General features: G+C 43.4%; 1 protein-coding gene across 8 annotated transcripts in view; it reads left to right on the top strand.

Annotated features, from left to right (window-relative positions):
* Positions 1-27,999, top strand: part of nfixb (nuclear factor I/Xb) — a 342,103-nt gene that overhangs the window by 23,777 nt on the left and 290,327 nt on the right. For 7 of the 8 annotated variants that reach the window (XM_068021133.1, XM_068021132.1, XM_068021135.1 and 4 more), the window contains one exon: positions 5,458-5,989. In XM_068021133.1, the coding sequence (XP_067877234.1) occupies positions 5,458-5,989 (532 nt within the window). Of the gene's footprint in view, positions 1-4,821; positions 5,210-5,457; positions 5,990-27,999 lie in introns of those variants that run through there. The other variant, XM_068021136.1, reaches the window with a different exon arrangement.

Below are 27,999 nucleotides of genomic sequence, written 5' to 3'. Positions count from 1 at the left end.
CATGTCCCATCCTCAAACTTGAAAAAGCAGGTTATCCGCCGGGATCCCACCACCCCAACCCATTCTGAATTTGCCCATACGGATGCGAGCCAGGGGCCAATCCGCCCAAATCCTTTATCACCCCCCTCACTTCGCCCAACCTCCGTAGTTAGGCTGAGATCTCCAGCAAATCGTGTGGTACATAATGCTTTCTTTGCACCGCTGTCATCCAGCCCTCAAAAAAAAAATCAAAGTAATCCGACACAGATAAAATTAAACTCGAATAAAAGTAGAAAAGTTACAGGAACCATCAGACTGCATGCAAAAAGAACCTCTGCAATAAATTATTGACATTTAGAATTTTCCAAACCGTTCCCAACTACTTAATATCCACATAAAATGTCAACATGCAGCTTTTCGTGCTGGCTGGATTTTTGTTTCGGGGTTGGGGGGGGGGGGGGGGGTTTATATTCATATTTACAAATGCATATTTCTCAGTATAGTTGCGCAATGCTAAATGTGGTACATGCGTGGCTTACACTCACAGTGGGCGTCTTGTAAGGAAGAAACAAAAAAAAGTGTTGGTTTTGATCATTGAAGAGAGAGGAAACTGCAGAGGGGAAGGGAAGCACTGCTGTTTGAGAGAGAGAGAGAGGGAAAATACACAGCGGAGTAAGCAAAACAGCGAAAATCTTCACACCTCGGGCAGAGAAATAAAAAATCTCAAATACATTTTCAGATCGGGGGAGGGGAGAGATAGCGAATAGTTGAAAAGGACGGAGCACGTACACACTTGTTCAGAGGGCTGAACACTTTTGTTAAGTCGCACCAGCCAAGGGCAGCGTATCCTCTGCAAATCCCTAGCAGAGCACAATCATGAGTTCAGCCCTTGCCGACAACTCTTGAAGCTAGGATTTTAATAAAAAATCCTCTCTTTCCCCCCCCCCCCCCCCCACCCCGTTGCACTTTTAAGTGTAAGTCTTCCCCAGGAATGCAATTTTTCTGTTAACCTGACTTCCCCCCCCAGAAGTGACACAATGAAGGAAGGCTGATGAAAATAAAATAAATCCGTGGAAATCAGACTGGGGCACAAACTTGGGATGTTGAAACCTTGCATTAACTTCTTTCCGAAGAATATGTCACGTTTTGTGATTTTACTCATTTCAACCCCTTCCTCAGTATAGCAGTTGCTGCTCGTGACCTTATTATGTTGAAAAGATAACTTCGAAACGCTTTTAGGAAAACATACACACACAGAAAATCAAAGTATTGCAGCCTCTCGTGTTGGAAATATTTTGCCAGTGTACCTGGGTTTCGCTTCTGAACTTCCGGCTGTCGATTTTATTATTTTATTTTTATTATTTGCACTGCGGTGCCTCGCCCTTTCTCCCGGCTCTCGCCGATGGCTCAAACATGCCTTTCTGAGTTCCACATCTTGGCTTACGGTGACTGCTTTCTAAACGGAAACAAACTATTTACTTGGCTTATATACAGTGCGAGCTGTAGACGCAGCTGCTGCTGCATCAACACAAAGGAGCTCTTTCTAAACTCAAAATAATTCTCTCCAACTTCACTTTAGAAGACAAAAAAAAAATAGGGAGTTTTATCAGCCTTCTCGAATTTCCACCCCCCCCCCCAAATGAAATTGTGTGCTTTATATAAATCAGTTAATTTGAACATTTAAAAATAGTTAAGAAGGAAAACAGTTTTGCCAATAATTAGGAAGCAGCATTATCTCGCACACTATATATATAAATTCTGGTAAATATCTCTGCTTATTAGTAACAATATTTCTTAAAACGCTGTGTTCAGAAAGCAAGCAAATGGCCCAGTTGAGGGAATCCCCTTATACAGTTCAAATTCTGTAATGCAGATTGTCAAGGAGAGAGAAAAATATATCCACTCCACACAATGGAACGTGGCATCCTTACTTAGCGTGTAAGTTATCTTTTATAAAATATCAGGGTGTGGAAAGAAAGATGTGTCAATTTGAGTTTCTCCATTACCCCCCGACTTGCGTACTTTTGCTTCTCTCTCGCTCTCTCTTCCTTCCCCAGCTATTTCTATAAAAGACTGAAAAAATACAAATAAATTAAATCTTTTAAGACCGGAATTCTTGAATTAAATTTCTGGGCAGTTTTCTTCGAGATTTTTTAATAGTTTGAATAAGTCATTTTAAAATATTATTTTTTGGGGGGGGCATTGGTCTGTTGTAATCTCCTCTGAGACTAAGATCACTAGATGGTGGGGTATATATGTATGAAATTTGGGCAAACATTGGCAAGTGTGATGAATAATATTTTCACTTCAAGAATATACTTATGCAAATGTCTTTTATTATATATAAAATCTATATTCAGATATTTACACAATACATATCTGTACACAATATATAATATACATGGATGTTGTATGTGTGTTTATGTTTAAAATATGTTTTTGTATGTATGCAACAAGCAATGTGCATATGTATTATATATAAGATATTTATCTATATGTAAAAGATATTTATAAGTTAGATGTATATTTCTATATAATAAATCAATTTGGAAAATTGACTATAATTGCTTTGGGGTGACAGTGAGATTTTGTTTTAATAAGAGATACTTTTAAAAAAATTAATTAATCTCTGTCCCTGTTACTTTTGTTCACAATCCTTTTTGTTTTATCAGCCCAGGCAGGGTATATCTATGATATGGTTTATTTGTTTTGAAGTTAATTTGGGACTGCATTTTTAATAAAAAAAAAAATTGGTTCATCAAAATAAAATGGAATAGTTTAAATTTGCAACTTGTTGGGTGGACAAAAACATCATTGGGGGGGGGGGGGGGTGGAAACACATGCACACCTAGGAGGAATGCTTTGAGGGAACACGAGCTGGTTTAGGTAAGTGGAGCACCAACATTGCATCACCTCTGTGCAAGCTCAGCCTTGTGTTGGTTGTGTCCCGAGACGTGTAAAAATGTTGTGCAGGAAAAGGGGATTGTTTGCGAAATTATTAAAGCGGAAGGAGGAGGGGGTAAGGGAATGGGATAGGGGGTTGAGCATACTTGAGCCCTCCTGTGAACTTGCTCTTAAAAAGTAGTTGGAGCCAATGTCAAGTGGGGACTTGGTTTAAAAATAAAGTGCTTTGAATAGAAATGCAAAAGGAGGGCAAATGCAAGGGCCCAGGTATATTGAAACGTGGGTTTTTCTTTCCTTTATGCATACCTCAGTCGCAGAACACGAAACAATTATTTTATATGTGAGTGAAGCCTTGTGCCAACATAAATACAGTCAAGGCCACGCTGGGATTAAGCCCGAAAATTTTCATGCACCTGTCTGCCACCCCCTCACACACTCTGTCCGCGTGCAAGTTTAATTCCAAAGCCTTAGGAATAGTTAACACACGTCAGTTGATCGAGCTATGGATTTGTTAACAAAATTTTAAACAATGCAGGCGTGCTCATCGGCTTTCAGCTATTTACACCTGTCCTGTGCTCTGGAAGAACAGAGCAATAGTGCGAAAGGCTCAGTCTTGGAGCTTCCACTGCTTTTTGTTTTGTTTCATGGGACGAGGCCGTTTTCAATGCCCGCACAGATCTGTGTGAGGTGCTGTGTCCCTGAAACCTAACTCAGCTGGAAAATAAAGCACACACACAGACACGCACACACAAATCTAAAATATGTCTGCAGTTTTAAAATTTTATTTCCCTTGATTTTTCCCCTCGCACACAAAACAAGAATTCCCTCCAGTTGGGGAAAAGAAATTCCACAATAGAAGCTGTGAGGACATTGGTTTAGATGGTAGCATTTTTTTCCCCAATTGAAGTTAATTTTTCTTCCCCTGCTTGAACACCAAATGCCCTTGGAGTGAGCTGCAACAAAGCTGAACTTTCATAGGTTAACTTGGGGAGAGAGAGAGAGAGAGCAAGAGAGAATAAAACTGCCCACGCTGTTTCGGGTGTAGTAGACATTTGACAAAACTGGGTTTTTAATCTCGGCGATAACTGGGTTTGTCGATGGGTTAACTTTGCTTTTGACAATTTAGCGACAGACTGCTGAAGTGAAAATGTAACTAGTGTTGACCTACTTCTAGGCAGGACGGTGAGGCTGGCACAGGGCCTTGGCAGTGTGGAACGGGGCTTTGAAAAGAAACAGAAACAAAAGTTGAATGATAGGAGTTTTCTGTGAGTTACAGCTTGTGAGAGCAAGCGAGCGAAAATTTCTAACGTTTTTAGATTATGATAGCCTTCAAATCCCTCGAGACTTTTTGCTTTCTTTGGCAAACCATTTTTTTTTATAAACAAGAGCGATTAAAAGGACAGGACCGTATTTTAATCTTGGGGAGCAGCATTCGCAGAAAGTGGCAGTAAATCTACAAATGTTGCAAAGCCTGCTCTATGTGGGAAGGGCTGACTTTCACCATCTCATTTTTTTTTTTGTTGCTCCTTTTGTTAATTTGTTTTTTTTCCTCCCAACACCATGTCTATTTAGTTGCTTTCCTCAGAGGAAGGGGAATTTTTTTTTAGAAAAAGGGGTGACATTAAATTGCTTGTTTGTTTGTTAATCTGGTCGTCCATATTAAGAGGAGCAGCTGGTTTGGGTCTAGTGGGACTGTATGTGTTTTTAATGGTGTGTGATGCCCCCAACCTGCCATGGTACACAGAGAGAGAAAAAAAAAATGAAAAATTCATAAATGCTGGACTTTGCTTATTCATTGCGTATGAAGCAGTCGATTTGGCAAATTGCATTCTATCTCCGACTGCACAGTCCGTCTTTAGGAGCATTGATTGGCTGCCTAGTAGGCGTGACTTTGCCAAATAGGTGGGCCTTAAGCTGGCAAAAGCTCAAGCAAATGGTTGGGGATTGTGTGGGGAAAGAGAGAGCGAGCGAGTGAGAGAGAGAGAGAAAGAGAGAGAGAGAGAGAGAGAGAGAGAAAGAAAGCTGCAGTCTTTTCTGCCAGCGGTCTCATACTCACTCCAACACGGGAATCCGTCCCTCCATTGCTACCATTGCCTGTTCCAAATAGGCCAGAGGAACCCTGCTATCAGACGAACTTTCTTTTTTTTTTTGGCTACGGCTGTTTGTGCATGATTAAGTCCTTTTTTTAAAAAAAATATATAAAGCCGTTTGCTGGAACTGTCACATTTTGTGCGTGTGTGTGTGCGAGGCAGAGTACCCATTCGCCCCGTTTTGGGTACAATCATTGAACGCAGAACAGTTCTCAGCGTAATGAGAGTTCGAAATGGTAACTATTTAAAAAATGCCTGCACAGACGCAATGGATCTGTATTTTTTGACTTTGTGTATGTACATTTGTGTGTGTGTGACTGTGTACGTTTTGCAAAGCTACCGTGTTTTTTAAATTTTTATTTATTTTTTAACTCATTTTCTCAATTGTTTCGTAACCATATTGATTCCCATCTCTCCTTTGTCTCCTTCTTTTCCTCCAAACCCCCCCCCCCCCACCACTCCCACTCCCCTCTCCCGCTAACAGGATGAATTTCATCCCTTTATCGAAGCACTTCTCCCTCACGTCCGTGCTTTCTCCTACACATGGTTCAACCTGCAGGCTCGCAAGCGCAAGTACTTTAAGAAGCACGAGAAACGTATGTCCAAGGACGAAGAGAGGGTGGTCAAAGACGAGCTCCTTGGAGAGAAGCCTGAAATCAAACAGAAGTGGGCATCTCGGCTCTTGGCAAAACTGCGGAAAGATATCCGGCCTGAATTCCGGGAGGATTTTGTGTTGTCCATCACCGGCAAGAAGGCTCCTTGTTGCGTCCTTTCCAACCCCGATCAGAAAGGCAAGATTCGGCGGATCGACTGCTTGAGACAAGCAGACAAGGTCTGGAGGTTAGACCTGGTAATGGTCATACTGTTCAAAGGGACTCCCTTAGAAAGTACTGACGGTGAGCGCCTGGTCAAATCACCTCAGTGCAGTAACCAAGGCCTATGTGTCCAGCCACACCACATTGGAGTTTCTGTAAAGGAACTTGACTTGTATTTGGCCTATTTTGTACACAGTACAGGTAAGTTGCCCATTTGCTTAACTGTTTTCATCTCTTGTTCTATCTTACGGGCCCTCGTTTGCATTTGATCGATTTGTAGAGCGATAGCGCTGTGTTTGAACGGTTCCCATTTTAAATTTCCCTGCATACAAAGGACAACATTCGATTAACCTAGGAATTAAATAACATGCATATGCAAAGGAAAAAAATCTTCACCTTGTTGAAAAAATTGCTTACATTCAACCGCTAAAGCCAAGGGAAAAATATTAAAATGTCCCCTTTCGTTTCAGAGGTTGACCATTGTATTTAACCCATTGTGCGTGCTTCCTGAGTGGGTGCTTTTATATATAAAACAAGGTTAAAATTCCTATATTTGTTTTCAGTAGAAGTATCCCAAACATAACGTATCATTTTGAAAAAAATGCATTGATTTTAAAACAAAATTGTTTCTGACAAATATCATTTGTTATGAGGACAATTGCAAAAGAAATAAGGAAAAAAAGCTTAGCAAATGAAATTCAAATTGAATGAAATCTGTAGAGACATGAATCTTTGTACTGAGTGCAGGCAACAAAAGCCTGAATTAGCCCATCTTTCAAAAAAAAAACATTAATTGAAATGTTACAGTAAAGTCAATGGGAGGGCAGAGGGTATTAAAAACTGTTTATGTAATTAAATTAAATTTAAGTAGTAGAAGGCTCTCTAGCTCATTTTGTGTCCCAATCCCAAAATGCCAATCGTACCATCTTCCCTTTGTATCTTTAATGCCTGTCAACCAGACAGGACCCGCCTTTTGTTTCTACCCCAATGCCCCCACTCCACCCACTCATATCTTCCTCTGAACCTTGCTCAGTAATGCACTGGACTGTCGGTTATTGACCCCCAGCCTCAGCAACAGGGGTTGAGAGTATGACTGACTGACCCAAGCTGACGCTTCCAAAATGTAGGCCGCTTAAATTGAGCTAACTATCACTCGTGACTTTGTGGTTTGAGCAGAGGGGCCAAGCCCTCTTAACGAATTATGTCGAGGAGGCAGATATTCTGATATCTGGGCTTAGAATCTAAAATGAAATCCCTCACTCGCAAACAGAATTCAGATGTGAGTGTGGTAGTAATGTGACCACAGACCGCTGGGTGATATAAAGAGTGCCACGGTGATAGATATGAGTAAACGTTTGGTTTGCACCCCATAATGATGATGTGTGTATTGTCCAACTCTGTGTTGCATTTCGTTCTAATGCACTATGAATTCATGCTTCATGTCGTTTCATTGTAAGGGTGCATGTACGAACTTACCCCCACTGGGCATGTGCCACAACTTGTAATGGCCTTTGGAAATTTAAAAGTAGCACACATCTTTTTTTACATGCATATTTACATATGTGAATGGAAAGAACTATTTGACAATCTGCCCAAGTGACTGACAAAATTCTGTATGTCCTTTAAAGAAATGTTAAATGGGTTCTCATATTTTAGCTGTGCATTGTGACCATTCCTGTGAGACAAGTGTGTGGGGCAGCTGTGCTAAAATTTGCAAAAAGTTCCGAACTTTATATATGAGGACATCTCACTAATTTCTATCTCATCTTAAATTGGCGCAAATATCTTTTTGGAAACAAGAAGTCAGCTGTGTGTTCCAGACGGGAGGGCTGTTTTTTTTTTTTGGACAGTGTTGGAGGTTGTTGATGCGCAAGAGAATTGAAAGTAGAGAGTTCGGATTTATTCTGAAACTCCCAAGCCAGTGTTGAGTAACCTTGGTAAGTAATCCTTGATCCTCCCTCGAAAGAACAGCACCCTGTTAACTCATTCCAGCAATGGAAACAGGGTAGCTATAGCTGGGCTCGATTGAAATGAGACAGTGCCAAGTTCTGCCTGGCAATACAATGCGGGCACAACTAAAACACCGCCTTCATTTTATATAGAGAAAATTCTCGCTCGCCACCAACCCTCCCCTCAGCCAAAAACTGATTTCTGCGGTTTGTAAATATTTGAAATGTGTGATATTGCTTACCAGGTTAATGTGATAACTGGGGTTGTGTTCTTCGTAACCCAATGTCCTGAACAACAGGCTTTGACTGGAAAGGTTAGTGTGAAAGAATCGTCCAGTGAGAGAGAAGTGTTCTACGCCTTGTTTTTTTTTCAAAGAGTTGTGGGAGAAGGTAGAAAAAAATGATCTTTTTTTTCTCTGTCAATCAGTGGCAATCAGTCAGGCCACAGATAGAGCCACTCACAAAAAATGGAACACGTCATCATTAGATAAAATTTGAAGAGCAAAAATATAAGTGGCCCCATTTTATTTGCATGCACCTTGGCATGATCCAAGAGACTGAACAAACAATTATTTTATGTTCAAATTGCATCCCGTCCCATCGATATTATCTTATCCCAAAAAAAAGGTTTAATAATTTGAACTTGGTGTTTTATTTGATGCAGTATTCAAATCAGTTTTATGAACTCTATTTTACTTCAGCAGTCTTTGATATATCAATCCATTTAAGTTGTTAAAAAAGGTAATAAAATGATACTTGGATTTATTATAGTCCTTTATCAATGAAAAGGGCTCAGAATACGTCACACAATCATTTTTGAAGTGCATCAATTTCTATGTATATTCTGTGTAAATTTATATATCTGAGATTTATACAACCTGAATTATGTGTGCCTGTTGATGTATAATGTCTAAGGCATTGAGCAAACGTGCCTACAAGGCACATCGCTAGTTAGATCTGTCCCGCCATTTTCACTTCACTGAAGCTTTTGCTAAAATGGCGTGACAGTGCAATATTCTCCAAATAGGAGCGATATAGAGCAGCAATTTCTTCATAACGCTTCTGGCAACATTTGAGGGGGAAAAAAAAGCAGACACACAGTGCAATTTTTCAGCTTTCTTTTAACTCTGTCCTCTTGAAACTCAGGCCGCACGTAGAATGCTTCTCGCTCAAAGCTGGATTTGTTAGCAATGATTTTGTTTTCACAGGACGGAAGGGGATGGAGCTTGTGTCTGTGCACAACGCCACTTGTGCTGTTATTGCGTTTATTCCTGCACTAGTCAAGTTTTTCGTGTCACCTATTTAGCTCCCTGTCTCTCCGACTCTCTTCAGCTTTGGCAGTGACCTCCATCTCAGGCCTTGGTCCTTCAGCAAGTCTTCCCGATTTGCCAGGCTAATAAGTGGAACACTAACGGACAGCTGACTAATCCGCACTTTTTTCTACTTCACCATGAAGTTAGATGTGTAGCACAGTCAGGCGAACAACGGAGTAGCAACAAATATATTGTTCTACACGACACACATATATAAAAGAACCAAGAAAGACTTGTGTTTATATAGCACTTGTCTCTCTGAAATATCTCAACGCATTTTGCATTTCAATGACCGTTAGGCAGGCGAAAAAGGAAAATATGCCTTATGTGTCCATGAGAAATGTGACAAGGAGGTCAACCAGTTAAAAAGAAATTCAAGAATGAGACGCATAATCGACAGGCTAAGTTACCTTCAGTACTGAAAGTGTTAATCGCCTTTCTACATAATGGTTTGAAAAACTAAAACCTTAAGGAGAGATACTGAGGTGTTGAAGAGTTAAATAGAGAGATTTGAAATATTGCTGGACTTTGTATCTGTATATAAAAGTACTAAAATATGATTTTATTTTTCATCAATGGTATTAGTTGAAGGCTATTGTTTTTTTTCACTGTCTTGCATCCAATGACGAAACTGCAGAATGGCAAGATGGAGGAAGTGACTGCCTTAGAAGACTTCATCACTCCTTGCTCCTCCCCTCCCAACACCCCCCCCCCTCCACTTCCACCTTCACCCACCTCACCCGTCCCCCCAAAATAAAGTTTTCGTAAAAAGGACAGCTTTTATTTTTCCAGATGAAGAAAAATGACCTTCATTATTGGGAGGAATAATTGTAGTGGTCAAAGGGGAGAGAAAAAGCAATTGTGAGTTCACCTATGAATTGTTGGCCCTCTTATTCATTTATCACTTATCTTGCATGTGGATGCTCGTGTCGCTACCTGTTCCAGTATATTAATAGCTTTATGTGCACCCGGATAGATGGACACCAGAGTTCTGATGCCTCGTGGCTTGTAGCTCTGCAACCCTCCAGCCTTAGGGGCTCATTGGCCAAGCCAAGGTGGAACATCTGTTCGTTGTCCGCAAAAAGTCAAAAATCTCATCATTAAATAAACTGAGACCTAAAAGATTTTTTTTTATTTATTTACATATTTCATTTCCCACTCACTCTTTGTAACAGGATTCTATTTAAAATATATATATATTAAAACATTAATGCATATATTATAACATCTTTCTATTGATAAATAAATATGTTATATATATATTTATAACATATTTAGTTTCCCAATTGAAGGATAGAGAATCCTTCAGTGTCTTGTGGTGCAAAATGGTGTCCGTGACTGGAGCAGTTTTGCTTTGGATTTCTTGGCATTTTAGGTGCGCGATTGTTGCGAGAGCTTTACTTTATTCACTGGTGTCTCTCACGATGTTGGATGGTCTCAGTTCTGGGCTTCAGTGCTGCACGGTCACATTGGATGCTGTCGCAGCCAAGCTGTCGAGGGCAGGGTGGTTCCGAGGAGAAAGTCAACCGCGTTGAAACCGGCCTCGCCCCGGCTTGGGGGCTCACGGCACTAGTGTGATGCCAAGCCACTTAAACCAGTATGCCGCAGGTTCAGTTCCTGAGTTAGTTGAACTCAGGTTGGGGAGCAGTCGGGGCATCACAGATTACTTCAATGCTCCTAAGTTAGAGAAGGGAGAAATTGAGCCCAAAGGTGTTCTAGTGATCACACCCCACCTCTTGAAGGTGTGTGAAAGTTGGCTCAGCTCTCATCCCTCCCTGGTAGAATTGCCCGCTTGATGCTTACAGTTGAAGAATAGACATTCGAGCAAAGTGCTAGTGAGTGGTGGGTCCATGAAAGTGTACCTGAGGATGAGTAAGTCCCTATGGGGAGAAATTGTAAAGGGACAGAGAGTTGCAGGGGATGTTGTGGAGCTGTGACCAGGTTCAGGACTGGGCCTGGCAAAGAACTGTCTCTCATGAACCCTTTGGGGATGGGTGGGGGTGGGTTAAGCTGTTGCTGCCACACGCAGAGAACGACAGGAGGCATCCTGTGAGGAGGGCCAAGGATAGGCAACATGTGCCCCTCTGCGCCAACGTTTGGATCATTTAACAGAACCTACATCGTTTTCATCCCCAAGTGTGTGAAAAAAAAAGCACCTGTAGTTGGGGACACAGACTGTCTTGGGACGTTCAAATTCCATTCCAAAATACTGGGCAACCTCTTTGGTTTTGTGATCCTGTTCACAGGGGTCCTTTTATTGATTCAGCCAAAGAGGACACTTGTCTCACTTAAAAATGGAACCAGCTTCATTTGGCTTCCTCCTTTGGGGAGCACATCCACCTATCTAAAACTTTATTACGCAGCTTAACCATCTCAAAGGGCTTTGCACGATGGGGTTATTTTTGCAATGACTGTCGGCATGTAGGCAAATGTGCCAGCCAAACCGTGTCAGCAACATTCAGAGAACAGTATTTAGACGAGTGGTCACTTAGTCTGTTTATAGTCTGTTGCTTGAGGAAGGAGTGTTGGTCAGGACACTGGGAGACCCGCCCTGCTCTCCTTCGAATAGATCATCATTAAAGCCTGTCTGAACAGGCAGACAGAATCTCAGCTGGACTTCACATCAACAGGCCAGCACTTCCCTCACTTCTCGGACGTCAGCCTCGATTAGTCACTCGGGTGCTGGTATGGGACTCAGCCGCACAACCTGCTGAGTCAGAGGCAAGGGTGCTACTAACGAAGCCAAGCCGACTCTAAATAATAAAAATAAAACTAGACAGGAAAAGAACCTCTGATCCTCAACAAACGAGCCCTTAGTTTTTTCCAGAAAGGAAAAATGCGATCCAACTTCAGCCAGCAGCAACATGGTCAGGCCAAGGCATCTGTTGAACCCCCTGCCGGGTGCTTTACGTTCCAGTTGGACATTATAGAAAGAATGCAAGCTGTCCAAATTGGATAACCGATCAAAGGTTGCTGCAGCATTGATGCTTTGCCACTAGATGCCACTAGTCATTTTGGCATTGCAAAGAACAGATGGGATACCATCTATGCATCAATTTTTGTTCTCCCTTGTTACTGCTTGAAGCCAATGTTGGACTCGGACTAAAATGCATCCTTCAGACAACCCCATCAAAAACTGATCGTCTGCTGATTCATTCTCTTGTCGTTCTGTGCCACCTTGCTGTGTGCAGTTGGCTGAAGTACTTGCCTACCTGACAACAGTGAGTGCAGTTCAAACCGAGACCCATTGGTTGTGAAGCATTTCGGGATGTTCTGAGGATGTGACAAAGTGTTATTTCAATGGAAGCTCTTCTTTCTTGAGGTCTGGTTGTGGGAGTCTGACTGCTTCAAAATCTGGTTTTGGTATCCAGAATCTAAGAGTGAGTGAACACAGGTCCCTATTGTATCTGGGATTCTAAAGATCCATGCCCAATTTTTTAGGGGTCCATGGAGGCAAGATTGGCCATATTTTTACCTCTAGTAACTTTAACATATTTTATAAAATAGTTATAACTGACTATAAATGTACTAGTGACATTTAGTGTCACTACCAGATGTCACATTTTATTGTATTAACTGGGTTGGCCACTTTGGACAATGGCTTGACCAACACCTTAGATTCTTTGAATGGTGTCCAGTTGGAAAGAAATAACCCACAGGGACCTTGAGCCTATTAGTTGATCTAATACTAATAGTCTGCTCAATTTTAATAACATACAAAGTATTTGGTTCTGCAACATATTTTGGCACTCACCTTTTAAGCTAGGACTGGACTGCTCTATATTTGGGTTGTCTCACTTGAACATATATTGGATAATTATCCTCCCTATTCCATCTACTTACCTTGACTCAGACCTTCCTTTCTTTACAACATAATCACTTGTGCACAATGTCATTGTGAGCGACCCTGTCCTCCGATTTCTTCTCCCTCTCCTGATTTCCCCCCCCCCCCACCCCCCGCCACAAGACTGAATGTTTTGCTAAATACATTGTCCTGAAGGCAGCTTCCCTTTCAAAAAAAAAAATTCTCCGGAAGATCTCAATGTTTTGAGAGTGCCGATAAGTTAAGCGAGTGTAACAAAGGCAGGAAGCTTTGGAGGATGATAGCGCTTGGAGCCCAGTAGCCTATCTTCATCAAATATAGATGTTACTGAAAATTAACCTCTCTTTCCTTTAAGTCCTATCCTTCCTCATCTAGATTTGTACTAAGGGGCTGCTGTGATGGGATGGGAGAGGTCACAACCTAGAATAGACTAAACCTCAGAATTTTATGAGGCTTTGAAGGGAAGTTGTGGGAAATTACACCCTCCAACACATATTTTGTTAGCTATGCCCATACTGCTGCTTTTGGCTCCTTTGGACTATTTATATAAAAAAAAGTACAGTAGCATGATTTTGGAATACAAATTTAATTGCTATTACTAAGAAAGGTAGATGGCGGGCTAAGGCTGAATGGCACAGGACACTACCAGGACTGGAAAGAATTGGGTAAGTCAGCAGGATAGATCAAGAAACACGGGTAACCAACACCAAGCTTGGGCTTTACTGTCTTAAGAAGAAAATTAAGACATTAGTTTCAAAAGATAAAAAAAGAATGTAGGACTTTTGGGATATGCACGGAGTTAACATTGATTCTGCTTAGTCATTCTTCATAGCAATAGCATTTCATCCTTGACATGGTGGAGGGCACTATTGATGGGGAAGACTCTTCCATTGATATCTTCATTGTAAGTCTTCAATCTTCCCTCACGCTTCAAAGTACATCCTTCATGGGCTATGATAGTGTTTCACCCACAAAAATCAAATTAGTGACAAGTTTTTTTGGGAGATTCTTGTCCAAGAGTATGATTACTGTAGGAACAGTCTCTGACTCCACATTAGTTCATGGTCAAAATACGGTATTTAGCAATCAAAGGTGTGCTTTTGCTCAACGTTATAACCTATGAATATTTTGGAGGATAATCAGTTGGTGGATAGTAGGAGTGATAAAGTATAATGTGATGCAAATTCAGCAACAACGTGGATTTATATAGTGCCTTTAATGTAGTAAATGTCCCAAAACACTTCACAGGAGCATTGTCAAACAAGATTTGGAACCAAAACACACAAGGAGATATTAGGACAAGAAGATTGGTTAAAGAGGTCCTAAGGTCTGTCTTAAAGGAGGAGAGAGGCAGAAAGGTTTAGGGAGCGAGCTCCAACCCTAGACAGCTGATCGCAATTGTGTGGAACAGGTTGAATGGACCAGAGGATCTTTTTCAGTGCATCAGTGTTTGTATGTTCATAGGAGTGTGGATAACAGAGCAACTGAAAGACTTGCATTTACATTATAGCTTAGTCACATCTCAATATGCTTCACTTACAATGAATTATGTTGAGATGAAGCGACTGTGGTTACATAGACAGACACACCAACAGGATCTCACAAAGAATGAGATAAGTGATCAGTTGATCTATTTCTGATAGTGTATGGTTGATGGAAGAATGGTGACCAACCCATTGGGAGAAATCCATGGCTTTCTTTGAGACCTTGATGCCCATCTGAATCACTGGAATCGGCTGTGGGGACCTTGGTTTTAGATCGGAACCTGGGTGTCAGTGCAGCTTATGTGTCCAAGTCCCAGAGGTGGGATTTGAACCCACAACCTTCCATTCTATGTGCAAAGAACATTTGAGTGACCAAATCAGGAATGATTAGCAAATTGCTTATGGTTTGCAGGTGAGGAGATGTGACAGGTGTTATCATCCGTCCCCAAAATGATATTTTAGCTCTGGAACACATAATGCAAACAGCATGGATCGGTGAAGAACAAAAGGAAAAAGATTTGCTAACTCTTTTCAGGTCCACTCAATTACATTTAACAAAGACAGATGCTGAATTCTCATTCTCTGGGGCCCATGCATTGTTGCAATGTTGTGTAAAATGCCAAATTACAAAGAATGGAACTTTGAAAAGTCAATTCTTCGATGGCCAGCAATAAGACAGGCTTGAAGAAAATTGGAGAGGGGGATGAATTTTGTGGCTATTGAGATGAGATTACAGTGATGCAGCCTAGTTTGGTAAATCGGCGAGTGGAAGATTTTGTGCATGACCCTCACTATATACCATTCTATGTCATCATACACAGTGTTCCAATGCATTTACAGGACTGAGTTAGAATGGTACTTGGACACCAAGGGTTAAATTATGAGGAGAGATTACACAAGCTACGGTTGAATTCTTTGGAATTCAGAGGGTAAAGGGGTGACTTGATCAAAGTTTTCTCGGAAGTGATAGGGCAGATGGACAGAAACTAATTCCGCTGGTTGGGGAGTCTAGGACTAGGGGATACATGCTAAAAACTAGAGTCAGACCTTTCAGAAATGTAGTTAGGAGGCAAAGGGTGATAGAAGTTTGGAACTCTCTTAAGGATCATGGGGCAAAGGCGGGTGTATGGAGTGTGGTTGCAGAACAGCCTTGATCTCATTGAATGGCGGAACAGGCTTGAGGGGCTAAATGGCCTCCTGCTAGTCCAATGTTCCTAGAACACTGCGCTTGCAATCTTACAGCCTGTCCTTGAGTTTAGTCCAGTGTCATGAGATAAACATCCCTTCTGTCTGATGGCTGTGAGGGTCTCAATCCAGAAACTGGTGGCTATGGCCTTAAGGCACTCAATGTAATATGACGGAGCACTTCTTGACGCTTGAAGGGCAATCTCGCTCAAAGATGTCACAGAGCAGGAAATGGAAGCGTCACAATGCTGCAGTTGGGGGATGTGGGTGACGCTATCCTGAGATTGGGCATGAGACATGATCTTGGGGCAGAATGTAAAGAGCTTAACTTTGCATTGAACCCCCACTGCACCAGCTTTGGGAGCTCTTGCTGCTGAACTTGTGTCAAGAAGTAAAAATGTGTTCAATATCTCAGAGTTGACATTCCTCACCTTTTTAATGAGCATAAAAATTAACTTGGGAAAAAGAAAGGAATTATAACAATTGCATATCTGTATGGGGAGTTCTACCAAATAAGCACTTAATATGTACTACATAGACTTAATTACTTTAATTAGGATAGAGTTGCTCACAGATTTCTACATATGATGAAGTAATTAGATACTTGTTCATGAGCCAAAGTCAACTATGAAAGTCTTCAGTTATTCTTGGATTCAATTACGTTGGGGCCAGTGGAGGAGTTTTAGCCCATTAGAGTAATGGGCTAGCTGATTTTTACATGCTGAACTGGACTCTTGCCGTGAAGTGGAAGGACTGAGATTAGCGACCTGCCATTTTTAATAAGTCCTTTACGTTGGCATAGCCTGCGGCCATGTGGCGCTATAGAAAGGAACGTTCTTTCTTCAGCTATCGATGAGCGCTGGGGAGTTAACTGAAGTGGGCCGTTGGCTGGGTAATATATCTGCCAAAAGGCAACAATCTGCAACAAATCCTGAAGACCTCTCCACTTAACATATCATTTGCTGCGCTAGTCCTGCAATTGTTCACAGGAAATTTCTGGAAGAATCTGGATTTTGATTGAGGGGTTTTGAAAGTGTAAATAGGGAGCAACTGTTTCCACTGGGAGGAGGGTCAGATACCAGAGGGCACAGATTAAAGGTAATTGGCAAAAGGACCAGAGAGGAATTTATTTTTATGCAATGAGTTGTTATAATCTGGAATGTGCTGCCTGAAAGGGCGGTGGAAGCAGATTCAATAATAACTTTCAAAAGGGAAATTGATAGTTGAAGAGGAAAAGCAGCGCAGGGCTATAGGGTAAGAGCAGGAAATTGGGATTAATTGGACAAGTCTTTCAAAAAGCTGGCACAGACACAATGGGCCGAATGGCCTCCTTCTGTTGCTGTATGATTCTATAATGCTATGTTGACGAGACAATTTCAGTGACTGGTCAGGAATTAACCCAGAAGCTTTTTTTTTCCATTTTCCAGCTATGCTAATGGGCATTCCTTCTACTTTGTTTTATAAGTACCAATATCCTGAGGTAATGAGAGAGAAGCAGTAGGTGAGTTGCTTGGAAGTGTGCCTCTGAACCTATTGAGCTACCTCTGTCAAAGCTGCTGAACAACACATCCTTGGAGATGGAAATGGTACATGGCTTTAAGAATAGGGGCAGGGTAGTAGTGAGGGGAGAGAGGGAACTCTGCACTGTCCTGAGAAAATAACCGACAAACATAACGAGTGAGAGGAAGAAATTGAAGAAGCTGCAAAGTTTTCTTCTGGACCTCATGGAAAAAACCGAATTCTTTCTATTGATGAGCTGAAGTAAAGAGTCAAAGACCAACAGAACAGGACAAAACGAAGATGGAAATGGTAGACAAAGTTAGTGAAGACTTAGCGGCAACAAACTTTGGTTAGAAATGCCTGAAGAGAATAGAAGGTAAGGAAGACCAAGGGAATTGAGGAGTCCCGCTGCTTTGAGGTCCTGGGCAAGCCGAGTTAGACTAGGAGATAGAGTGATGAGTCTCCAGTTCAATGTTCTTTTCATAAAGAAACAAATCACACAGCGACAGCGGCAGTGCCCACCAAGACTAACTTCTGCTGTGAAGTTAGTCCCACCACTGGTCAGACTCCGATGAAAGCTTACTCAACATTTAGCCTGGCCTTCAATCTCAAAAGAGCATTTTCTACTAGCGTTTCTGTGGCTCAGCATTTTCATTTCCCTTGTCGGTCAGCCTTGAGGCTTCTCTAAGCGAGAGTGTCAATCCAATTCTGCCCTGCAGGTTTTTTTTCAACTGTGGGTTCCTGGCCAACAGGAACTGGATTGGCAGTGCCCAAACTCATCTTGCATACAATACCTGCAGCAGAAGGAGGAGACTTTCAGTTCAAGAGCTCTGGCCTGGATTCAAACTCTGCCTTAGGGGTTCACTCTGCCCCTTTTCTTCCATCATTTTTGCTTAAGCGGTGAGCAGACATCATTTGTAGAAACATTGCAGCAGCCGCTTGATATAAACAGTAACCATGGCGCAGCGACTACATGGGTCACTGGTTTTATGGGGACACTTTGTTCACATCTATCTCTAGGTATATTACTGTAAAATGAAGTGGACTACAGCTAGTCTGCACTGAAGTCTGGCTTGAGATATCTTATTACCTTTGACTCTCTGTGTGTACTTGTTTTTCTCTCATTTGCACATCCTCTGCAATTATTTTTAAATCGGGTAATTGTTTGAACTCTTTACTCCATGGTCAGACTTGTCCTCTTCACCAGTATCCTGCCAGGCACAGTTATGGTAGCCTTTTAGTTGCACTAGTGGACAAGTAGCCCACTGGGCTGTGAGTTCAAGTCCCACCATGACTTTGTTATGAAGCTGAATTCAATAAATATGTGATTTGAGGACAAGTGGTTGTAAAAAGCCAACTTGTTCACAAGGAAAGAACTTGCATTTCTGTAGCACCTTTCACAACTTCAGGACATCCCAAAGTACTTTACAACCAATGAAGTACTTTCTGAAATGTGATCATTGTAGTAATGTAGGGAATGCAACAGCCAATTTGCACACAGCAAGCTCCCATGGACAGCAATCAGCTAATGGTCAGATAATCTATTTCTAGTGGTGTTGGTTGAGGGATAAATATTGACCATGGCGTTGGGGAAAACTCCCCTGCTCCTCTGCAAAGTAATGGCCATGGGATCTTTCACGTTGCCCTAAGAGAGGAGACAAGGTCACTGTTGAACATCTCTGCTGAGAAACAGCACCTGTGACAGGGGATATCGGGTGGGAACATCAGGCTTGCTTGGATGGACTGCCTGCAGGGCAAGTTCCGGCTACCGGGATTATGGCCCCCAGCTGTCACGCAAGTGGGGTGATGTTTGGCGGTCTGAAAATAATCGTGGTTGTGGGGGGAAGAGGTTGGAGGGGTGAAGCAAACAAATCTCAAGGCTTGAGAGGCCCAGACCCCCCCCACCCCCCCCCAGCATGAATATTTTGTTTAAAATCTTGCCTCCCTCGGCGTGTTCTGGCCTTGGTTCTGCCACTAACATTCTCTGGCAGGTCCGGCACTCAGGAGTTAAAATGACAGTGGGAGAGAACACGGCATGAGTTAAGGACACTGCCATGATTTTAACTCCCTTGTGTACTTTATTCTTGTCGGGCATGGGGCGGGGGCGGTGGTAGGTGGTGTGGGGTGGGTGATATCAAATCGAAGCTTTGATTTGTATTTAGTTTAGATTTCTTGTATTTTCACATGAATGGTTTTCTGTCGAGTGACTAGGGGATTGGGGGTCTCCGTTGAACAGTCCCTCGGCATCCGTCTGTGCCTTCAAGAGAAGAGGGTGAAGGAGGTTGCCTTGTTTGAACAGGCGTGCCAAGGAACACACAGCACATGGAATGATAACAGTAACATTTGTGCTTGCATTTTGTGAAAGGTATTTCTGAGGGTGAGATGGGAATAGCAATGAGCTAGTGTGTGTTATGACGTGGAGCTTACAGCACGTAATTGTCTTTGGAGCTCAACTTGTTCTCATAGCAATTAATTAACAGCTAGGTTAATTAAGTGAAGATGCACTCTTAGGGTGGCAGTAACTGAGAGTGGAATGGGCTGTGATAGTGAGGTAGAGAGTTGGAATAGGCTGTGTCGGTGATGAGAGAGGTAGGTAACTGAGTGGGGCCCAGGTTGTGTTGGTTTTGATGGAACCTGCATCTGAGAGCAGGGCAAACGGTGTTGGTAATGAAGGAAATTCTTGTCCCATTATCTGGAGGCTCCATCAGGTGAAGCAGCTAAGGAATGGCATGTGCCTAAAATGCCCGAGTGGAATTATTGACCTGTCTTTGCAGTAGAAATAGTGCATTATGAGTTTATTATCAATGCTCTTTTAACCTGCACACAAATCAGAAATGTGACCAAATCATGAGTGATCAAAGTAGTCCATCTTAAGGTGATAAAGAGAGCTCATTGGACCATGCCATATGTTGGCCTCAGAGAGAGTGATTTCTGATTGGTACCAGCGGCGCATGCATATTTTGACATTGCCGTTACCCTGGAAACCCCAGTCCACATGGACAGTCATGGAGAAAGGCCGAGAGGAACTTCGACATCTGTCAGCAATTTAACAAAATGACAGAATGGGTTTTAAAATATTTCCATATTTTTTACACATTTTGAACTGTTTATGTACTGAAAAAAACCACCAAAGCCAAACAAAAAAAAGATGCTGAATGAAAAGGGTTCTTTGATAGCACAGAACGGTCCTGAAGGAATATGAACTCTGTGTAAATCTTGTTTTGCTGATGTGGAAATGTTTTTTTAACCCTGAGTGGTTTATCGACACAGGCTGGACCCCAGTGTGGGCTACACCCTCAGAGCACACTCGAGCCTGTGTTACTGTACGCAATCTCTGTAACTGTACTTCCTGGGGCTCTGTGCTTTTTCAGTTTTCCAACAAGAATTTTGTTTCCATTAGTGGGCGGTCTCTAACCCTGCCTTGTGCCATCACTTGTGAACAATGCGATTTTAACAGGGGTGGATACCGGTAGGTGACACATACTGTGTAAATATTAATAGAGAAACATAATGAGTAGGAGGTGACCATTTGGCCCTTCAAGCTTGCTCCATCATTCAGCAAGATCAAGGTTGATCTTCCACCTCAATCCCAGCTTCCCCCACTGTACCCATATCTCTTAATATCCAAAGATCTGTTGACCTCTGTCTTGAATATGCTCAATGACTGAGCATCCACAGCTCTCTGGGATCGAGAATTCCTAAGATTCACAACCCTTTGACTGAAGAAATTTCTGCACATCTCAGTCTTCAATGGCTGACCCCTTTATTCTGAGACTGTGTCGCCATTTCCTAGATTCCCCAGCCAGGGGAAACATTTTCTCAGCATCTATCCCTGTCAAGCCCCTTTGGAATTTTATTTGCTTCAATGAGATCACCTCTCATTCTTCTAAAGTCCGGGGAATATTGGCCGAGTCTACTCAATTTCTCCTGAAAGGCCGATCCCCTTATCCCAGGAATCAGTCTGGTGAATCCTTTAGTTGAACTTCCTTATAGGGTATATTATAGCTATATCACACCCCATGTTTATTGTCGGGGATTAGAACACTCTGTATATCATTTGCCAGAATTCTCCAAGAGCATCACACTGCCAGCACCCCCCTCGTTCATTTCCAGATAAGCTGGCCTTTTAAAGGGGTGATGTCGATATTTTTGGGATGGAGGAGAATGAAGGACAAAAAAGGTAATGTGGAAAGTGCTGTGCCTCCAGGTTGTTATCTCTGCTGAGCATCTCTGTGATTGAGGTCCTCACCCTGGTGATTCCTGCAGTACCGGTTTCCTGATCAAGATCCCGCGCGTTGAGGTGGGAAATTGGCTGGATGCATAAAATGCCTGGCATTTTTACAGAAACGTTCCTCTGTATATCTCTGGAATGGGGACACTTGCCCTTTTAACAACCAGTAATAAATGTGAAAATGATCGGACAGGATTGCCCATCTCCTCCACATATATCGGATACCCATCAAACATTCAATCCATAGACCCTAAGAATTCCACTGTCCCCCAGAAGGGTCTGTAGCTTTGCCTGCATGACTCATATCATGGGTCCTTGATGTTCACACTCTGAACAGTAACAGATGGGGTGATGGAGGAGGGTGCTAAAGCGTCACACTCTTCCTTTCCTTTATTTTTGTACTTCACCTGAAACAAAAGTTCCTGATTTCAATTTTCAGCCGAAGCTGTTCACCCCTCACAAACCACGTTGCAGTCTCGGTGCGATAGACTGTGCTTTGATGGACTCTTTTTCCAACTAGACTAGGGTTGCCATCTCTGGTCGGATGTATTCCTGGAGGTTTGTCACATGACTTCCTGCTTCTAAGTGCCCCACCCCCTGCACTCCCACCATTGGTCACCCATCCCCACGGTACCCTGCCTTCCTATGCCAATCCGAAAGTGAATAGACTCTTCATTATCCGATTGGATAACACTTCACCATCAATTGACAGCCATAATTTAAATTCATATCATATTTTTATAACTGATAAACAGAAGTGTTGGATGAATTTAGTTTAAAAAGACGTTTTATTTACCGCCCCGATTCTCCCATGTCTTAATCGCAGCAGTGTTCTGGGGATTGGATTTTAATTCTTGGGGACTCCAGGGCAATTCTGGAGTGTTGGAAACCATATCTTTCCCCAAGTTGCTGACATGTCATGAGGTACAGGGCTGTGGGTGGTACCTCTCTTTTTTTCCTCTGAGTCAGGAGGTTGTGGATTCAAGTCCTGCTGTGGAATGTTAGCACATAGGTCAAGGCTGATGGTTCAGTACAGATCTGAGGGAGTGCTGCATTCTCGGTGGTGCTGTTTTTACCATGAGATGTTAAACCGGGGCTCCCGTCTGCCCTCTTAGGAGGATTCTAAAGATCCCCATGGCACTAATTGAGGAAGATCGGAGAATTCTACCAGTGTCCTGCTTGACATTCCTCTTTCAGTCAACATTACCACAAACAAAAGCAATTTGCTGCAGTTCTGTCTGCAGGGACCTTGCACAATACATGTCAATAGGGACTACACTTCAAAGTGTGTGCAGCATTTTGGGGCATTTCTGAGGTGTGGGATAAAGTTGCTCTATAAATGCAAGTTCATTCTTCCCTCTAGTACCTCAGCCAATCAGCCTTGACAATTGAGTATTGGGCAGGCTGATCGAGCAAGGCATGAGAATCAGAGATGGGCCTCCGACTCTCTTAAAGTGGCAGTCGCAAGCATGTCATTTCCAGCCAGCGCTGTTATTTGGCATGAGGAGCAAGAATCTTGGTCAATTTATTTTTTTTCACCTCCTGTGTGGTCAACTTGCATTTATGTAGCGCCTTTAACAGAGTAAAGCATCCCAAAGTGCTTTGCAAGAGTGATTACAGAATTTGACACCAAGGGCAGGATTTTGCCCTTTGGGTCGGGACCCCGTCGTTGGGGTCAAATGGGGGGGGGGGGGGGGGGGGGTTACAACCCCACACTGTGTGGGAAACAGTCACCCAGCAGTGATTTCCCCCCATTTGGCTGGTTAGTAGCTGGAAGGCAGGCTCGCTATCCAATTAAGGATGGCGGGTGGGCTCTCAAAGCTGGAGGGCCAGTATGAGGCCCGCCAGTTCGGAAGGAGATGAAGCCTCATGTAATAGTTCAGGCAATATAGAGAGAGAGAGAGAGAGGGTGCCTCCTTTTTGAGGTGCCCCCTCTGTAACTTATTACATTTTTAAATTCAAAAATGAAATCAGCAACCGGGCCACCACTGTAGACGGGCAACTTCTTCACAGGGAGGCCTGTGGCCTGGAAGACGGTGAAGGCTCCGTAGTCTGCTGCTGGGAGGCTGCCTTCAGGAAGCTTGCCTATTCCCCCATGTCTCGGAGGCGGGGGGGTAGGGGTGGTGGGTGCGCGGGGTGGGGGGTGCCCTGCAGGCTGGATTTCAGTCAGCCTCTGACAATAGGCCTTAATAGGCCTTTGGCTCGCTCAATTGGCTACCCACCTCCGTGCTCACCCTGATAAGCGGCTAAAAACCCTTCCCTAAGTCGTGTAAGGAGAGATCAGGAGAAATAATGAAAAGCTTGGTCAAAGAGGTAGGTTTTAAGGTGTCTCTTAAAAGGAGGAGAGAGAGACCGAGAGGGAATTCCAGAGCTTTGGGCCTAGGCTGCTGAAGGCACTGCCACCAATGGTGGTGCGATTAAAAAATCGGGGATGGGCAAGACACCAGAGTTGGAGGAAGTGCCGAGATCCCGGAAGGTTGTACAGCTGGAGGAGGTTACAGAGGCTGGCAGGGGCAAGGCCATGGCGGGATTTGAGCACAAAGATAGGAATTTTAAAATCGAGGTGTTGCTGGACTGGGAGCCAATGCAGGTCAGTGAGCACAGGTCAGGGATGAAAGCTGGCACATTCCTGTTCTATGTGAGTCCATCCGACACCAGGTGGTGCATTGAACTACAGCACTGTTAAGTACTTTTTAATTAAACTTTTACTCCAGTGACAATTTAAACCAGGAAGCGAAAGCCAATTTCTATCCCTGTACAAAATCCCGCATTGCAGCTGTGGTAAATGAGGAGAAACTCTGCTGTCATTCTCTCTTGCAGTGAACTTGTCCTTTTTAGTAGGGCTCATTAGAGGGAAGGGGGAAGCACGGTGGGAATGACGGAGTTGAGGAATTTCCTGAGGAGAGGGGAATAATAGAGAAGGAGGTGCGTTTGATGGGGAAAGAACACACGAGCAGAAAGTTAAGCCAAGCACTGCTTTGAAATGCAGCGTGGAAAAACCCCAGATAAACACACACGAAACCTTCTCAGTCAGTGCTGTCTTTAGATTAGGACTCTATTTCAGGGCTGTTTGTTTTAATAGCAGTCTGCAATTTAGCTTTGCATGTGATTATCTTGGCCTCGTAGCCGTGGCTCCAAATGTAATGATGAGGAGCAGGGCCCGAGTGTGGCAGAAATATTGTTGATTTGTTCGGCAGTATGAACTCCTCTGGAATGTTCTATATTTCTTTCAGGGATTTGCTGGGGCAGCCTCACATGTATCAAAAGTCTAGTTTTTTTCAAATAAACAATAACTTGCATTTATGTTGCGCCTTTATTGCAGTGAAGCATCCCAAGATGCCTCACAGGAATATTATCAAGCGGAATTTGACACCAAGTCACATGAGATATTTGGACAGGTGACCAAAAGCTTGGTCAAAACGGTAGGTTTTAAGGAGGATCTTGAAGGAGGAAAGAGAGGCGGAGAGGTTTAGGGAGGGAACTCCAGAGCTTTAGGGCCCAGGCAGCTGACAGCTCGGTGGAGCGATTAAAATCAGGGATGCTCAAGAGATCAGAATTGATGGAATGCAGAGATCTCGGAGAGTTGTAGGGCTTGGTGCCAAATTTTGTTTGATAATTGCTCCTGTGAAGCACATTGTGATGTTTTTATTACACTGAAGATGCTATATAAATGCAAGTTGTTATTGACAAGGAGATGCCAAGGTTATGAGCCAGGTTCCCCAGCACCTTGGATGTACCTGGTTTAGCGAACTGCATAACCTACTGAAACACATTACTTTTGAAATGTAGAGCCATTTCAACATCTGTAGTGAGCCCACCCACATGTTTGTTCTCAACATGAGCGTTCCAATCTGTTGGTTACGTCCTTCTGCTGTCCAATGGTTGTATTGTTCCCTGGTGCTTGGCTGTTAGTTACTGTAACTAACACTAGTTCAGCTACGCTCTCTGTTAGACAGACATCACCGGGTTTGGACAGTCTGTGCTCCAAGGTGTGCATTTGCCATCAAAGCACAGTCTTGCCTGTGTGACTAAATGCTGGCTACACGGTGTTTATCACTTTTTGTTTTAAATGAGCAGAGTGGAGAGAGTTCCGTGATTGGTAGTGTGCAGGGATAGTGAATCATGCACACGACAATTATACAGTACCAGATGAGTCCGAGAGTGATATTGCACCATGTGACTCGTACTGGATTGATTATCGTACCATGTGACTGGCGCTGGAGTGGCAACGTATCAGTAATATGGGTGAGCTGCCAGCACTTGTTCCGCCTCCACAGACTGCTCGGCCTGCTGTTGGTTCAAAGTCCAGGCTGCTGTTGGTGAGGCGGGGGGGACCCTCAGGGAAGGGAGTGTGAGGAGAATGGGAGGAGGGGCTAATAGTAGGCCATCAGAGGTCCTTGTGAAAGCTGTGGAGCTGAAGTGGGAGGGCAGGGAGCCCTCCTGGCTCCACCAGAACTTTTTAAAAGAATTATTCTTCAAGAACAACTCACCTCTCTTTGACAGCTGCTGCTTAGTGGCCACAGGGTAGGCCGGAATCCTGCCCCGCTTAATCGCAGACCAATTTAGGCCGGGGGACCTAAAACAGGCGATCAGCCCCCTCTTGTACTTATGTAAGGTTCCTAACACCTGGTTTCGGTGACTGGCGGGGAAGCCTGAAAAACGCCCAGCTCAATTTTAGCTCGGACGTTTGTCGGTCGCCCGTTTGGGCGGAGGAAGATGATCCCCAAAATTGGGCCTCCTTGCACCCATTTTATACCTGGGAAATGGGCACAACAAGGTCCAATAACGACCCCATAGGGATGTGATGATATCCGAGAGTGAGATACATCAAAACAAGTAACATTTGTAAAGCAAAATATGCGAGGCTTGACTGAGATGAGTCCATGTTGGAGAGGAACTGCAGACTGTATATATATTAAAACAGGATGCCACTGGGAAATGGTCTGTGCGTTGTTATATGCTCCTCCCAGCAGCTGGTTAGAGCAGGACAGCAGCAAAGGTCAGGGAGCAGTCTGTCTGGGACATCCTGTTTGACCGGGGGTTGTCTAGGTGATCGAGAACAAAGATTAGCTGGAGATTTCTAAAAATAACAGGTGCTCAATGGTTATGTATCTGCAAATTAACAGGGGTTGCTGCTTACACACCTATCAGGAAGGTCCCAGGTTCCGTCCCTGGTCTCTGCCGAGCTAATGCTCGTTGGGAAAGCCAGGGAGAGCATTAGAGTTGGTCTCAGGGTTTAGGTCAGGGAGGGGAACCAGGGTTCCTGTTCCTGGTTGGTGTCTGCTGACCCCTGCTGGAAAGTGCATGTATCTCCGTGCTCCTCCAATCATATCTTCTTGTGCATCTCCGACTTTAATCGCTCCACCATTGGCGGCCGTGCCTTCAGTTGCCTGGCCCCTAAGCTCTGGAATTCCCTCCCTGAACCTCTCCTCCTCTCTCTCCCCCTTTTAAGATGCTCCTTAAAACTTGCTTCTTTGACTTAGTTTTTAGGTGACCTGTCCTCATATTACCTTGTGTGGCTTTCTGCCAAATCTTTTCTCCTATGATGCACCTTGAGGCATGGTTTATTAGATTAAAGGCGCGATTTAAATATAAGTTGTTTTTAGAGAAGGCGAGGACAGCATTAGGCTCGGCTGTGATGCCCCCAGGGTTAAGTGGCTGGTTGGCACTCCCATGCACAAAGGGTGCCTGCTTGGGAGGAGAGCTGACAGCACCTGTGCAATTGGAGTCAAGGGCAGGGATCAGTGCGTTCAGGAGGAGTAGCATGAAGTGAGGGAGGGGGAGGGTGGCAAAATCAAATCAGAAAAACAAAACACTCCTTTTTAAAAAATAAAAATGTAATTAAGTACGATTGCAATACTGGAAAGTGTGGCGTGGGCGCTTGAGATGCCAGGCAAGCAGAGCAGGGCAGAAGATGGCTGGGCTGCAGATGAGTTGGACTAGTGCCAGGGTCCAACCTCACTGAAAGTTCTAGGAGAGTTGCAAAGTCCACATGATTGCTGACTGGATAGGCCGAAAGAAAAGGATGATTGAAAGGGAGACTGGGTTTAACGTGGCACGATATCGGTATCACAAAAGACAGTGTATATGCAACAAAAGACGCCGATGAGCTTAAAACAGACAATACCCCCCTTTGTTTCGGTCCCCTAAATAGACTGGATCTTTTGTCTTTTAAAAAAAAAAATACGAATCAGTTATTAAAACCTAAACGTTTTACTCTTGCCCAGTCCAACTTTGCCACAAAGTTTCACAATCAGAAGTTTCAAGTAAATCCCGTCGACAGCATAAAAAGCAATCATTTTGCTTCTCATCCTTTTAACCCTTCACACACTTAACTACGTATTGACTTCCTTTGCCCCACCATTGGCGGCTGTGCCTTCCAATGCCTAGTCCCTAAACTCTGGAATTCCCTCCCTCAACCTCTTATCTCTCTCTCTCGTCCTTTCAGATGCTCCTTAAAACCGACCTCTTTGACCAAGCTTAGGGGCCATAAATAGATGATAGTCACTAATAAACCCAATAATGAATTCAGAAGAACCTTCTTTACTCCGAGAGCGATTACAATGTGGAACTTGCTGCCACGGTGAGTAGTTGAGCCATCTCGCCCAGGAGCATTTAAGGGAAGACAAATAACCACCTGAGGGAAAGGAGGATAGCAGGATATACTGATAGGGTTGGATAAGATGGGTGGGAGGATGCTCTTGTTGAGCATATAATGCATCATGG

The sequence above is a fragment of the Heterodontus francisci genome, chromosome 43, assembly GCF_036365525.1.
Source record: "Heterodontus francisci isolate sHetFra1 chromosome 43, sHetFra1.hap1, whole genome shotgun sequence".
Taxonomy (NCBI): Eukaryota; Metazoa; Chordata; class Chondrichthyes; order Heterodontiformes; family Heterodontidae; genus Heterodontus; species Heterodontus francisci.
Note: the sequence above shows the minus strand (reverse complement) of the source record. Positions and strands in the feature narration are given on the sequence as shown.